This window comes from Komagataella phaffii, chromosome 3, assembly GCF_000027005.1.
Source record: "Komagataella phaffii GS115 chromosome 3, complete sequence".
In the NCBI taxonomy this organism is placed as follows: domain Eukaryota; kingdom Fungi; phylum Ascomycota; class Pichiomycetes; order Pichiales; family Pichiaceae; genus Komagataella; species Komagataella phaffii.
Window position 1 is genome coordinate 421,213 of NC_012965.1, and position 14,866 is coordinate 436,078.

Below are 14,866 nucleotides of genomic sequence, written 5' to 3' on the forward strand. Positions count from 1 at the left end.
AGCGCGAAACGGTAGAGGAAAAAAAAATTAGGGAAGAAAAAAATTAATTCAAGGAAAGTTTGTCTAAAGAACAAAACCACCCATGAGCGATTCCAATAAAGAAGGAAAGGTGGATAAGAATACCCTCTTTGTAAGAGGAATTCCAACTAATGCTTCCAAAGAACAGTTGTCCGATTTTTTCTCCCAATTTGCTCCTGTGAAACATGCAATCATCGTCACAGATAAAGCTGAAGATTCCAAAGGGTTTGGATTTGTCTCCTTTACGTCCGAAGATGACTCCGTGTTGGCTCTTGCAGGAGCCAAGGCAAAGAAGTTCAACAAGGTCCTTTTAAAGGTTGATATTGCCAAAAGAAGAGAGAGAAAGGAGAAAAAAGCTAGCGGAGAGATTGCTCGTGAAAAACCTAAATATGATAAAGAATCGATTGAGAAAAGAAGACCTCGTTTGATTGTCAGAAATCTGCCATGGTCCGCACGAAGTTCACAAGACTTGAAGGAAGTGTTTGAGAAGTTTGGCAATGTCGTTGATGTGATTATTCCTAGAAAAGCCGGAGGTAGAATGAGTGGATTTGCATTTGTTACTATGAGAAAGCAATCAGGCGCCGAGGCAGCAGTTGCCGGATCAAAAGATCTGAAAATTGACGGCAGGGAAGTACAAGTAGAACTGGCACTAGAGAAAGAAAAGTTTTTGGAAAAGAAAAAGGTTGAAACGAAAGAGGAGAGCGACGACGAGGATGACGATGACGATGACGATGAAGATGAAGTCGATGAAGATGGGGAAATTGAAGATGATGAAGATGAGGATGAGGAAGATGAAGACCATAAACCAAACAGACAAACTCCATATTGTATTTTCATTCGTAATCTTCCCTATGATGCCTCGGAAGAGACGCTTCAAGAACATTTTGAGAAGTTTGGTCCTATCAGGTATGCTTTGCCGGTGGTTGATCATAACACAGGACAAGCTAAAGGAACGGGATTTGTTGCCTTTAAGAACTCTCAAGATTATGAAGACTGTCTTCTGAACGCTCCTAAACCAACCTCCAACTCTGTTCTTCTTCCCGATGAAGTTTCTCCCCTCTATGTTTACCAAGGAAGAGTATTATCCATTGCACCTGCTGTTGATCGAGACAGTGCAGGAAGGCTAATGGAGAGAAATGAAAAAAAGCGTCAAGAAGCGCTTGGAAAAGGTGAAAAGGACAAAAGAAACATTTACTTGTTGCATGAGGGAAGAATATCTGAAAACTCCGTGTTGGCTAGTTTGTTAACCCCTGCAGATTTAAAAGCCAGGGAGGAATCCTATAAACTTCGTGTACAACAACTAAACAAAAACCCAACATTACATTTATCGTTAACCAGGTTAGCTATTAGAAACTTGCCTCGTGCAATGACCGAAAAATCGTTGAAAGCTCTAGGTAGGAAGGCAATTGTCGAGTTTGCTACCGAGTTGAGACAAGGAAAACGTAATCCATTCAGTAAAGAAGAATTGGTTAGATCATCCAAGCATAGGTTTGAAATGGAAGGCGGTAACTTTCAAGAATTGCTTGATGAAGCTACCACTGGACATGCTTCTGTGACCCTTCAGAAAAAGAACAAGAAGAAAGGTGTCGTCTTACAGTCTAAAATTATTACGGAAGTCAAAGGTACTGGAGAACAAGGTAGGTCTAGAGGTTATGGATTTTTAGAATACAGGGATCATAAACATGCGTTGATGGGTCTTAGATGGTTGAATGCACACTTAGTAACTCCCGAGGAAATTTTCGAAGGTCTAAATGAGGACGAGAAAAAATCTATAAATATGGAAGGATTTTCCAAACGAAGACTTATTGTTGAATTTGCAATCGAAAATGCTCAAGTTGTCAGAAGAAGGAAGGAGAAGGCAATCAATTTCCGAAAAGAGTCTCTGAAGAGAAAGGCTGACGAGATGAAAAAGACTGAGGACGAGCTCAAGGCTGAAGCTAAAAAGGCCGAAGAAGATAAAAAGGCTGAAGATGTCAGGCAAATCATCGCAGACAAACGTAGGAGAAAGAAACGACAGAAGCATTAGATTAAGCGTCCAAACTTGTACATTAAGTAGGTAATTTATATTCTTGAGATATTAGTGCCCTCTAGGGCTTCTACTGGATAATGCCATGGCGTTCTCAACCCAACCCTCTGCCCCTCCCTCCATAGCAAGTATCTCATAGATTGACTTAAAAGGCCCATCGGTTTCTGGGTTTAAACAATCGAATCCAATCAGAGCAGCATTTCTAGTGCTAGGGATACGGAGCATCTCCTTCTCCACTTTCCAGCCGACTTGAGTTGCAAGATCCTCTACGTGGTCTACTAATCCTGCGTATGAAGAAGCTGATTGGAATGAAGTAGGCTGAACTTTATCGTTGCGTTTAACCTTACGAGGAGGAAATCTGGCTTTAGAGCCATCTAATGCATGTGAGCAGCAAGGGATAACCAAGAAGGGAAACCTCAATAAAGGCATCCAGCAAGTAAGCTCGTCAGAATGATTACCAATCAAAAAAGTGTTTGGGGGAAATTCGGCAGTATTCACATGAGGTGATTCCAATAACGTGGCGCTTGAGTAGTATGCCATTATGGGGACATTAGAATCAATCAGAGATCTGCTAGTAGTATCGTGAATGTGTTTTAACGGCACGGGGACCTGGAAAATGCACCCATTGTCGGTGAGATATGGGTTAACAGCAATCATTGCTGGATGTGGACGAAGTAAGACACTAGGAATGATGACTTGTTCTAGAAGATTTTCTTGAATAGATTCTGGATAGGAATCCCATGATTTTCTACGACGTGCATCAATTCCCATTCCATGATAGCCCTCCATGATAAGGATGTATACCAGCAACCCATTGCCACAGCCTAGATCTCTAAATTGGAAGGAATCCTTAGAAGGGTATTTTTGACTCCAAAGTTCAATTAAGAATGCTGCTATAGCTAAGTCTTCAAAGACATGTTTTCTTGGATCTGTTGATTCTTTCCAATTATCCACAAGGTTCTTTGAATATTTTCTTTTCAAAGAAATATATCGATTTTGAAAATCTTCTTTAGGCACAATTAAGTCATGGTTGACCCGTTTTTCATAACCAGACATCACACCTTCAGAATGTTTCTTACATGTTTTTAACAGACGGTAAGCAGTTCTGACTGGGCGGTCTGTTGGTTTCCATTTTTGGACCTCTTCGATATCAAATGGAAGGTAGTGAACAGAGAGAGATCCTTTATCAAAAAACAATGCAACGGCTTTAACACATGGCAGATAGAACGGAATATCCTCCGGGTCATCTAAGTGGGCCACGTATACAATAAGAGATTGTGTAACTTCAGCATCGTCATTAAGAGAGTCCTGTAACAACAAGCAGGTTTGGTTAATTATGCAATCTTTGAAGGGATTCCTAGGAATTATGCGACGAACAATTTCCAAAGCTGGTACCAACTTTAGATTTGAGCTGAGTGGTATCGTTCTAACTGTAGTATCATCAATGTTTTTGGTTAGAACCGAATTCTCTTTGTTCTCCATGTTTGGCAAATCTATATGATCACTTGCCTTGTCCACAAACGATTTGTCAATGTAGTCGTTTTCTATCAAAATATCAGCTCGTAAGATGACAGTTGAGTTTATATTGGGTTCTCTAATAAGGTTCAACATCGCCTTTTTGAAATGTTTAGAGGAAAAATCAACCTTGGTTTCAAATAAGCCATGCCATTCCTTCCCCAGAAGAGATTGTCCGGGCAAAATGTTAGGTAGTTCGTCTGGTTTCAGGTTCTCCATGGTACTGAAATTTTTTTTTCCCAAGATCAGAGGAGAGTTTAGATATTCACCCGCGAGTCATCCGGTGGTAGTGAGGAGATTTTTTCTGTGGTACCTACCCGCAATAGGAGGGGAATAAAGGGAGATGGAAGGGGAGCCGATTTAATGATCGTCTGAAAACTCTGGTCTATCGAAGTTGAAAACGATGCACCAATGTTTAGTTTCTTCTTGAGTGGGCATCGTCACAATGCCAGCTCGTTGCTCTAGAGTGACTAATTACAGGTTTTGTCTAGGAATCCAGGAGTTATATAGCAAGATCCCTGGTCCTCTTTTGTCGCGATTCACCTAGTCTTTCTTGTAGCGTCAGTTTTGCAACGACCATCGATTAACCCATTAATTAACACGGCAATGTCATCATCACAGTAAGTCTCTGCGTCACCACCGTTACATGTATACCAATTCAAATATTAACCCGTTAGGTTCCAACAGTAAGCACAATTTGTCGTTATTCGCACTGCGTTGCTCTACGATGACCTGAATTTTTACTAACCCTTGAAGATTGGAGAAACTAGGAGAAGGAACGTATGCCACTGTCTACAAAGGTCGTAACAAAACCAATGGAACACTGGTTGCTCTGAAAGAAATTCGTTTAGACTCCGAGGAGGGGACTCCTTCGACAGCAATTAGAGAAATTTCTCTTATGAAAGAGCTGAAGCATGACAATATTGTAGATCTCTATGACGTTATTCACACGGAGAACAAATTGACGCTGGTTTTTGAATACATGGATCAAGATCTGAAAAAGTACATGGACACTCATGGTGACAGTAGTGGGGCTCTGGAGCCTCAGGTTATCAAGTCGTTTATGTTCCAACTTCTAAAAGGTGTCATGTTTTGCCATGATAACAGAGTGCTTCACAGAGATTTGAAACCACAGAATCTGTTGATTAATTCTAAAGGAGAGTTGAAATTGGGAGATTTTGGTCTTGGCAGAGCGTTTGGAATCCCCGTGAACACATTTTCGCATGAGGTGGTTACACTTTGGTATAGAGCACCTGATGTCTTACTGGGGTCCAATAACTACTCTACTGGAATTGACATGTGGTCCTGTGGTTGTATCCTAGCTGAAATGGTTACAGGCAAGCCTCTTTTTCCTGGAGAGTCCAACGAAAGTCAATTGACCAAAATATTTAGACTGATGGGAACACCTAATGAGCATACTTGGCCTGGAGTATCCAACTATCCACATTATAAGGCAGACTTCCCCGTCTATGTTCCGCAAGATTTAGGAACAATTTTGCCCAAGATAGAGCCGCTGGCTCTCAATTTGTTGACCAACCTTTTACAGCTTCGACCTGAAGCACGTATCAGTGCCCGACAGGCGCTACAACATCCCTATTTTAGAGAGTATGTTTAGGGGAGAAATTGTATTTCTATAGAGTGTGTGGGTTGAAACCGAGTTTTGTCACGTATTCAAGCAACGATGGATCTTCTTTATCTCTCAGAAAATGCCAAAATTGTTCGTTATCCCAAATACGAAGATTCCAACCTATGATATTACTGTACGTTTCTAGTTGATTGCGCTCTGTAGCTGCAACTTTCATTTTTTCTGCCCTCACATAGATTTCCTTCAGAAGATATTCAAAAACTTCGTTTTGGTGTTGATCTAGGGCGATGATTAATGGGGATATGGTGTCCAGCACCATGTATGAACGATTATCGAACGTCGTCATTTTGCAATGACGTGAAGCTTTTGTCAAGATTTTAGCATATTTGGCAAGAGTCACTGTGTTGATATTATCCTGCTTATTGCCTAGCAGGGCAGTAAGTGCAAATTCTAAGCTTCGAACTCCTCCAAATAGACTAATCAATTTTTTCAATTGTTCAATTATATTGGCTTTGTTAGACAGTTCTAAATCCAACTGGAAAAGCAATGGATAATCTTCGGGATTTTCAATAGAAGAGATTCTGAATCTATCTATGATCTCTATCAGGAGGGATAGACTCATGAATTTGTACTTGCAGACCTCTGCGTCTAATACCAAATGAAATTCCTCACTAGAATCTGAATCACATTTTTGGCTTATAAAACTCTTGGAGATTACTTTGTAGATTAAAAAATCCCTTTCTTTTTTTGGTGCAGAGTTTAAGTTGAGAACACTGTAGAAATGACGATTCAGGGCGTAGAGCGGAGCCAACTTACTGAAGGAAAATACTTCATAGATTAGCTCTGGAGGCAAATCTTCAAAACCTATCTTTCTTGCCTTCTTACTGGGTACCTTTCTAAGATATTTCTTGATTCGTTTATGAGTTCTTCCAGGGATGAGGAACCCCATTAGGGACGAAGTGTATTAAGGTTTTTTTCTTCCTAGTGTTTTTTTTTTTTGTCTCCAAGAACCAGCGACCGAGGGGGGGCTAAGCTATTTAACATTTCTCCAGGCTCGTCTTTCTTAGCTATCTAGTAAAATGGTACACATAGGGTTCAGAAGCTTGAAAGCGGTGTTCATTTTGGCCCTTTCGTCATTGATTCTGTACGGGATTGTCACGACCTTTGACGGGAGTAGGGCAAGCCGTTATCAACCACCTTACGTGAACCACTCACAGGATCCACTTTATCATTCTGGGAATAGCTACAACAGAGAAAACGCCACTTTTGTCACTCTCTGTAGAAATGAAGACCTTTACTCAATCATCCAATCAATAAAGAAAGTAGAGGACAGATTCAATAACAAATTTGCTTATGACTGGGTGTTTTTGAATGAAGTTCCTTTCACCGATGAGTTCAAGGAGAGAACGAGCGTGTTAATCAGTGGTCAAGCAAAGTACGGATTGATCCCCAAAGAGCATTGGTCGTATCCTGATTACATTGATCAAGAAAGAGCTGCAGAGTCAAGAAGGCAGTTAGAAGACCAGCACGTAGTATATGGAGGTCTGGAAAGCTACAGACACATGTGTCGATTCAACTCTGGATTCTTCTACAAACACCCGCTGATGCTGGACTATCGATATTACTGGAGAGTGGAGCCTGAAATCGAAATTTTATGTGACGTTGAGACAGACTTGTTCAGATACATGCGAGAAAACAATAAGACGTATGGCTTCACTATATCAATCCATGAGTTTGAGAAGACTATCCCCACACTTTGGGAGACTACTAAAGAGTTCATGAAACAAAATCCCAGCTACATTGCTGAAAACAACCTGATGAATTTTATCTCCGATGATAACGGTAAGACTTATAACTTGTGCCATTTCTGGTCGAATTTTGAAGTGGCAGACATGGATTTTTGGAGATCTGACGTTTACGAGAAGTATTTCAAATTTTTGGACGATACCGGGAAATTTTTCTATGAAAGATGGGGAGATGCTCCTGTTCATTCCCTTGCTGTCTCGCTATTTCTACCGAAAGAAAAAGTCCATTTTTTCAATGAAGTGGGCTACAAACATAGTGTTTACTCCATGTGTCCAATTGACAAAGACATATGGAAGAACCGTAAATGCTACTGTGATCCCAACACGGATTTCACTTTTAGGGGATATTCATGTGGAAGACAATACTACAAAGCTACTGGTCTGACCAGACCTTCAAACTGGAAAGATTATGACTAAAATTGAAAGAAGGATACAATAAAAAAAAGAAACTCAAAACCGTTTTTCATTTGGTCTACTTAAAAAACGCCTGCAGTATATAATATTTAAAAAGAACACCTGGTACCCATCACTATGCGTGGAACATGTACCGTACCCAAAGACAATAGAAACATCTCCGCGACATCTACCTATTCCTACATATGTGAGTGTGAAATTCCATGGAATTAGTGCGCCTGGCCAATCTTGTCAACGTCAACCACCCTTTCGAGCAAAGCAATATATATCGCGTTCCACTTTTCTTCCTTCTCTCAACTACCAGACCAGACAGGACAACGGTACAAATGGCAGGTGCAACTAGGATCAATTCACGAGTAGTTCGGTTTGCTATTTTCGCATCAATCCTGGTACTGTTAGGATTCATCCTATCAAGAGGGTCTGCCACATCGTACTCTCTTCCCTCAGGGTTGACTAGTGACACGTCACAATCAACTGGCTCATCTCCCAAATCTGAGTCTAAACCTTCTTCCCAAGGCAGCAGTGGTGCAACTGAACTGAAGAAGACTTATACCACGGACGGAAAGGAAAAGGCTACTTTCGTTTCTCTTGCTAGAAATAGTGACGTATGGAGTTTGGCTAGCTCTATCAGACACGTCGAAGATAGATTCAACCACAAGTTCCACTATGATTGGGTCTTCTTGAATGACGAGGAATTCAGTGACGAGTTCAAGCGTGTCACCTCTGCTTTAACTTCTGGAAAAGCTAAATACGGTCTGATTCCAAAGGAACATTGGTCGTTCCCGGAGTGGATCGACAAGGAGCGTGCTGCTAAGACCAGGAAGGAAATGGCTGCTAAGAAGGTCATCTACGGTGACTCCATTTCTTACAGACATATGTGTCGTTTTGAATCGGGTTTCTTCTTTAGACACGAATTGATGCAAGAGTATGAATGGTACTGGCGTGTGGAGCCTGATATCAAGATTTACTGTGATATCGACTACGATGTGTTCAAGTTCATGAAGGATAATAATAAGATGTACGGTTTTACTGTTTCTTTGCCTGAATACGTTGCTACCATTGAGACTTTATGGGACACTACTCGTGCATTCATTAAGGAGAACCCTCAATACTTACCTGAGGATAACATGATGGACTTTATTTCTGATGACGATGGCTTGTCTTATAATGGATGCCATTTCTGGTCCAATTTTGAAGTTGGTTCCCTCAGCTTATGGCGTTCTGAGGCTTACCTCAAGTATTTTGACCACTTGGATAAAGCTGGTGGATTCTTCTATGAGCGTTGGGGTGATGCTCCAGTACACTCAATTGCGGCTGCTTTGTTTTTACATCGTGATCAAATTCACTTCTTTGATGACGTTGGATACTTCCACAATCCATTCAACAATTGTCCAGTAGACGCCGATCTCAGAGAGGAAAGGAGATGTATGTGTAATCCTAAGGACGATTTCACTTGGAAGGGATACTCTTGTGTGCCAGAGTTCTTCACTGTGAATAACATGAAGAGGCCCAAGGGTTGGGAAGCTTTCAGTGGGTAATTTTAGTTTTAACTATGGTCTTACATAGGCGCGATGTGTGCTATCTAGAAAAATGTATAGTCGAAACAATCTTGTACTCGATTTCAGTTCTATAAACTTTCAAAAGATTCTTGAGGGAGTTTACGTTTCATCCTTGCTAACGTTGCATCAGTTTGCTTATGCAGATCATCAAACTTCCATGGCTCTGTCATCAAGAAGAGCAGAGGAAGTTCGAGGTTTACACAATTTCCGTTTCTGCTGATGGTAAAAGACTAGCTTCTGGAGGTTTAGATGGTAAGATCAAAATATGGTCTATGGACTCAATTTATCAATACAAGAGGAGCGATAAAGAGAATGATCTTAGGTACTTACAAGGTTCAGTTCAGTCGGATGAATCAAAAAATGCATTGAAAGTTAGTGAGAATATCTGTCGTCCTCTCTGTTCTATGTCAAGACACACTGGAGCTGTCACTTGTCTTCGATTTTCTCCAAACAATAGATTCCTGGCTTCTGGCTCGGACGATAAAATAGTGTTAATATGGGAACAAGATGAAGAGTATGAGTACGATTCTTCTGTTATGGAGGGCATGAACCCAGTTTTTTCCAACGGGTCATCTGGAGATCAAATGGACATGGAGCGCTGGACTGTCCGTAAAAGATTAGTGGCTCATGATAATGACATTCAGGACATGGCTTGGGCGCCCGATGGCAGCATCCTTGTTACCGTGGGTCTCGATAGATCAATTATCATATGGAACGGACAAACATTTGAAAAAATGAAAAGGTATGACATTCACAATTCTCACGTAAAGGGAATTGTGTTTGATCCTGCAAACAAATATTTCATTACATCTTCTGACGATAGAACTTGCCGTGTCTTCAGATATCACAAAACTTCACCCACTGAGATGATTTTTAGTGTGGAACATGTGATTACAGAACCGTTCACCAAATCTCCAATGACGACTTATTTTCGAAGATTGTCGTGGTCACCAGATGGTTTAAGTATTGCTATTCCAAACGCAACAAATGGACCTGTTTCCTCCGTGGCAATCGTAAACAGAGGGTCTTGGGAATCTGATATTAGCTTGATTGGTCATGATTCCCCTTGCGAAGTTGTGTCATTCTGCCCTCGACTATTCGAAGTGGCAACTTCCAAAGAAGAGAAACAGCTATGTTCTGTTCTAGCCACTGGTGGTCAAGATAAAACTCTAGCAATTTGGAATACAGCTCGTCCGAAGCCACTAGTTGTCATTCATGACATTGTCTATAAAGCAATCACGGATCTGTGTTGGACACCGGATGGTGATGTTCTGACAATTAGTTCACTAGATGGCACAATAACAGTTATAGTATTTGAAAATAACGATTTAGGGGTGAAGACTCCGATAGAACGGAACCAAGAGCAGCTGGAAATTTATGGAGGGGAAAGAGAAGGCATGGTATTTCCTGAAAGTGTAGAACAGTTAATACTTGAAGAAAAAAGTCACAATGCCCAGTTACTCTTAAGAAACCCTCATCTTGATCAAATGATGGAGAAGAGAATACCTCAAACCGCAATAAGAACTACCCTGCAACATAAAGTCGTTAAACCGAAAAAAGTCAATAATATAAACGTCCTAAAGACTCAGAAAATTACTATGAAGAATGGGAAGAAAAGGGTTTCGCCTCTGTTGTTGACTTCTAGTTCCTCAACCAGTAATAGGTTCATACCCGTACCCAACAAAGAACGAGAAAATCTGACGAGCAACTTGTTATCAAAAAGTACTTATAAATTTCCAAAAAATGGTCTTCCTTCATTGACCACCTCTTTAAGACCAAACGTTGAGATTCAGACACCAAAGGAGGAGTCGGTTCTTCAAGAGGAAGACATTAATATTGATCATATTGAACATCACCACCATTTGAAGAACTCTGTTCCCAAGACCAATAATTCATCAAATGCATTCAAAAAGAAAAGAGATCTGGCTTTCCCTGAATTTTTACGTCCAGCTATACGATCCGTTGTGACTGTATTTCCTGAAATGAAGTTTCAACCTAAAGTTTTGGTTGTACTTGCTCCACCTACCACGGAAACTAATATCGAAACCAATGAAAAAGTAGAACTGGAATCGTCAATCGAAATTCGCAACCAAGTGGAACCCAAAGACTTGAATCTTTCTAAAGTCTATTCTAGTGACACTAATGGCAACAGAAGATTTGAGCTGACTTTTCAAATGAATCTCAATAATGCAATATCAACATCAGACAATCAATGGGCTTTGTCTAGTGACACAGGATCAATTATAGTAGTGTCTTCTGCAGGAAGAATAACTTCCCCGATCCTAGAAGTCGGGGCATCCGTCTGTGTCTTAAGATCGTACAACGAACACCTTTTGGCAATAACTTGTGAAGGAACATGCTTTTCATGGAATTTAAAGAAGCAAGAATGTGTTCTAAACAGCATTTCATTAGCACCTATAGTCAATTCACACATGCTAGTTAAGAAAGTTGGAGATGCAAGGAACTATTCTATTGTATCTGCCGAAGGAGACAACAATCCGTTACCCCAGATTCTAGACTGCGAACTTTCCAAAAATGGCGCTCCAATTGTGGCTCTTAGCACGAAAGACATCTACTCTTATTCAAAGAAAATGAAATGCTGGATCCATTTGATTGATTCGAAATACTTTGAATTGTTGGGTGCTGACAATGCACTGTTTGAGTGTGTGGAAGCGCTAGAAGGTCCAATTGGAATGCTAATTCATAGATTGGTAGATGAGTTCTTCCATGAAAACACTGCCGGTAAAAAACTCAAACTTTACAACAAGCGAGTACTGGAGGACCTTTCAAATTCACTTGAAGAACTAGGTGAAAATGCGTCTCAATTAAGAGAGAAACTTGACAAACTCTATGGTGATGAGGTTGAGGCTTCTTGACCTCTTCTCTCTATCTGCGTTCTTTTTTTTTTTTTTTTTTTTTTTTTCAGTTGAGCCAGACCGCGCTAAACGCATACCAATTGCCAAATCAGGCAATTGTGAGACAGTGGTAAAAAAGATGCCTGCAAAGTTAGATTCACACAGTAAGAGAGATCCTACTCATAAATGAGGCGCTTATTTAGTAGCTAGTGATAGCCACTGCGGTTCTGCTTTATGCTATTTGTTGTATGCCTTACTATCTTTGTTTGGCTCCTTTTTCTTGACGTTTTCCGTTGGAGGGACTCCCTATTCTGAGTCATGAGCCGCACAGATTATCGCCCAAAATTGACAAAATCTTCTGGCGAAAAAAGTATAAAAGGAGAAAAAAGCTCACCCTTTTCCAGCGTAGAAAGTATATATCAGTCATTGAAGACTATTATTTAAATAACACAATGTCTAAAGGAAAAGTTTGTTTGGCCTACTCCGGTGGTTTGGATACCTCCATCATCCTAGCTTGGTTGTTGGAGCAGGGATACGAAGTCGTTGCCTTTTTAGCCAACATTGGTCAAGAGGAAGACTTTGAGGCTGCTAGAGAGAAAGCTCTGAAGATCGGTGCTACCAAGTTTATCGTCAGTGACGTTAGGAAGGAATTTGTTGAGGAAGTTTTGTTCCCAGCAGTCCAAGTTAACGCTATCTACGAGAACGTCTACTTACTGGGTACCTCTTTGGCCAGACCAGTCATTGCCAAGGCCCAAATAGAGGTTGCTGAACAAGAAGGTTGTTTTGCTGTTGCCCACGGTTGTACCGGAAAGGGTAACGATCAGGTTAGATTTGAGCTTTCCTTTTATGCTCTGAAGCCTGACGTTGTCTGTATCGCCCCATGGAGAGACCCAGAATTCTTCGAAAGATTCGCTGGTAGAAATGACTTGCTGAATTACGCTGCTGAGAAGGATATTCCAGTTGCTCAGACTAAAGCCAAGCCATGGTCTACTGATGAGAACATGGCTCACATCTCCTTCGAGGCTGGTATTCTAGAAGATCCAAACACTACTCCTCCAAAGGACATGTGGAAGCTCACTGTTGACCCAGAAGATGCACCAGACAAGCCAGAGTTCTTTGACGTCCACTTTGAGAAGGGTAAGCCAGTTAAATTAGTTCTCGAGAACAAAACTGAGGTCACCGATCCGGTTGAGATCTTTTTGACTGCTAACGCCATTGCTAGAAGAAACGGTGTTGGTAGAATTGACATTGTCGAGAACAGATTCATCGGAATCAAGTCCAGAGGTTGTTATGAAACTCCAGGTTTGACTCTACTGAGAACCACTCACATCGACTTGGAAGGTCTTACCGTTGACCGTGAAGTTAGATCGATCAGAGACACTTTTGTTACCCCAACCTACTCTAAGTTGTTATACAACGGGTTGTACTTTACCCCAGAAGGTGAGTACGTCAGAACTATGATTCAGCCTTCTCAAAACACCGTCAACGGTGTTGTTAGAGCCAAGGCCTACAAAGGTAATGTGTATAACCTAGGAAGATACTCTGAAACCGAGAAATTGTACGATGCTACCGAATCTTCCATGGATGAGTTGACCGGATTCCACCCTCAAGAAGCTGGAGGATTTATCACAACACAAGCCATCAGAATCAAGAAGTACGGAGAAAGTGTCAGAGAGAAGGGAAAGTTTTTGGGACTTTAACTCAAGTAAAAGGATAGTTGTACAATTATATATACGAAGAATAAATCATTACAAAAAGTATTCGTTTCTTTGATTCTTAACAGGATTCATTTTCTGGGTGTCATCAGGTACAGCGCTGAATATCTTGAAGTTAACATCGAGCTCATCATCGACGTTCATCACACTAGCCACGTTTCCGCAACGGTAGCAATAATTAGGAGCGGACCACACAGTGACGACATCTTTCTCTTTGAAATGGTATCTGAAGCCTTCCATGACCAATTGATGGGCTCTAGCGATGAGTTGCAAGTTATTAATGTGGTTGAACTCACGTGCTACTCGAGCACCGAATAACCAGCCAGCTCCACGAGGAGAAACAGCCCAACTGTCGACTTCATCTGGGTCAGACCAAACCAAGTCACAAAATCCTCCTTCATGAGGGACCTCTTGCGCTCGGCTGAGAACTCTGATTTGATCTAACATGCGAATATCGGGAGAGAGACCACCATGGATACATAATATTTTACCATCAATGATGGCACTAAGGGTTAAAAAGTCGAACACCTGGCAACAGTACTTCCAGACAGTGGTGGAACCATATTTATTGAGACATTCCTCATAAAATCCATAAACCTGAGTGATCTGTCTGGATTCATGATTTCCCCTTACCAATGTGATATGTTGAGGAAACTTAATTTTTAAAATCATGAGTAACGTGAACGTCTCCAACGAGAAATAGCCTCTATCCACATAGTCTCCTAGGAAGATATAGTTCTGTTTTATTCCATTAGAGGAGGATCCGGGAAACCCACCACTAATCTTGAAAAGTTCCAGTAGATCGTGAAATTGGCCGTGAATATCTCCGCATACTGTCACTGGACTCTGCACTGGCTGTATATTGGATTCCTCCATCAGCAAATCCTTCACCCGTTCGCAAAGATGCTTCATATCATTTTCACTTAAAGCCTTGCAGCTTTTGACTTCTTCAAACCACTGATCTGGTCCTCTTTCTGGCATGATTAAGGTCTATAATATTTCTGAGCTGAGATGTAAAAAAAATAATAAAAATGGGGAGTGAAAAAGTGTGTAGCTTTTAGGAGTTTGGGATTGATACCCCAAAATGATCTTTATGAGAATTAAAAGGTAGATACGCTTTTAATAAGAACACCTATCTATAGTACTTTGTGGTCTTGAGTAATTGAGATGTTCAGCTTCTGAGGTTTGCCGTTATTCTGGGATAGTAGTGCGCGACCAAACAACCCGCCAGGCAAAGTGTGTTGTGCTCGAAGACGATTGCCAGAAGAGTAAGTCCGTCCTGCCTCAGATGTTACACACTTTCTTCCCTAGACAGTCGATGCATCATCGGATTTAAACCTGAAACTTTGATGCCATGATACGCCTAGTCACGTC

The 14,866-nt window shown here is 41.0% G+C and overlaps 8 protein-coding genes across 8 annotated transcripts; 6 read left to right on the forward strand and 2 right to left on the reverse strand.

Annotated features, from left to right (window-relative positions):
* Positions 1-82: 82 nt before the first annotated feature.
* On the forward strand, positions 83-2,044 carry PAS_chr3_0212 (Nucleolar protein; the record flags this gene model as incomplete). The annotated part of the gene is made up of 1 exon (XM_002492375.1): positions 83-2,044. One exon carries the CDS (start codon positions 83-85, stop codon positions 2,042-2,044), a length of 1,962 nt encoding a protein of 653 aa, XP_002492420.1.
* A 51-nt stretch (positions 2,045-2,095) lies between these two features.
* Positions 2,096-3,778, reverse strand: PAS_chr3_0213 (tRNA(Ser) Um(44) 2'-O-methyltransferase; the record flags this gene model as incomplete). Its single annotated transcript, XM_002492376.1, has 1 exon — positions 2,096-3,778. One exon carries the CDS (start codon positions 3,776-3,778, stop codon positions 2,096-2,098), a length of 1,683 nt encoding a protein of 560 aa, XP_002492421.1.
* Positions 3,779-4,165: 387 nt separating this feature from the next.
* PAS_chr3_0214 (Cyclin-dependent kinase) lies at positions 4,166-5,174 on the forward strand (the record flags this gene model as incomplete). The annotated part of the gene is made up of 2 exons (XM_002492377.1): positions 4,166-4,179; positions 4,316-5,174. The coding sequence occupies 2 exons, from the start codon at positions 4,166-4,168 to the stop codon at positions 5,172-5,174; spliced, it is 873 nt and encodes a 290-aa protein (XP_002492422.1).
* Positions 5,175-6,223: 1,049 nt separating this feature from the next.
* On the forward strand, positions 6,224-7,366 carry PAS_chr3_0215 (Alpha1,2-mannosyltransferase; the record flags this gene model as incomplete). The annotated part of the gene is made up of 1 exon (XM_002492378.1): positions 6,224-7,366. One exon carries the CDS (start codon positions 6,224-6,226, stop codon positions 7,364-7,366), a length of 1,143 nt encoding a protein of 380 aa, XP_002492423.1.
* Positions 7,367-7,689: 323 nt separating this feature from the next.
* Positions 7,690-8,901, forward strand: PAS_chr3_1162 (uncharacterized protein; the record flags this gene model as incomplete). Its single annotated transcript, XM_002492379.1, has 1 exon — positions 7,690-8,901. The coding sequence occupies one exon, from the start codon at positions 7,690-7,692 to the stop codon at positions 8,899-8,901; it is 1,212 nt and encodes a 403-aa protein (XP_002492424.1).
* A 158-nt stretch (positions 8,902-9,059) lies between these two features.
* Positions 9,060-11,798, forward strand: PAS_chr3_1163 (uncharacterized protein; the record flags this gene model as incomplete). The annotated part of the gene is made up of 1 exon (XM_002492380.1): positions 9,060-11,798. One exon carries the CDS (start codon positions 9,060-9,062, stop codon positions 11,796-11,798), a length of 2,739 nt encoding a protein of 912 aa, XP_002492425.1.
* A 431-nt stretch (positions 11,799-12,229) lies between these two features.
* Positions 12,230-13,477, forward strand: PAS_chr3_0216 (Arginosuccinate synthetase; the record flags this gene model as incomplete). The annotated part of the gene is made up of 1 exon (XM_002492381.1): positions 12,230-13,477. One exon carries the CDS (start codon positions 12,230-12,232, stop codon positions 13,475-13,477), a length of 1,248 nt encoding a protein of 415 aa, XP_002492426.1.
* Positions 13,478-13,525: 48 nt separating this feature from the next.
* Positions 13,526-14,473, reverse strand: PAS_chr3_0217 (Type 2A-related serine-threonine phosphatase; the record flags this gene model as incomplete). The annotated part of the gene is made up of 1 exon (XM_002492382.1): positions 13,526-14,473. One exon carries the CDS (start codon positions 14,471-14,473, stop codon positions 13,526-13,528), a length of 948 nt encoding a protein of 315 aa, XP_002492427.1.
* Between the last annotated feature and the right edge of the window lie 393 nt (positions 14,474-14,866).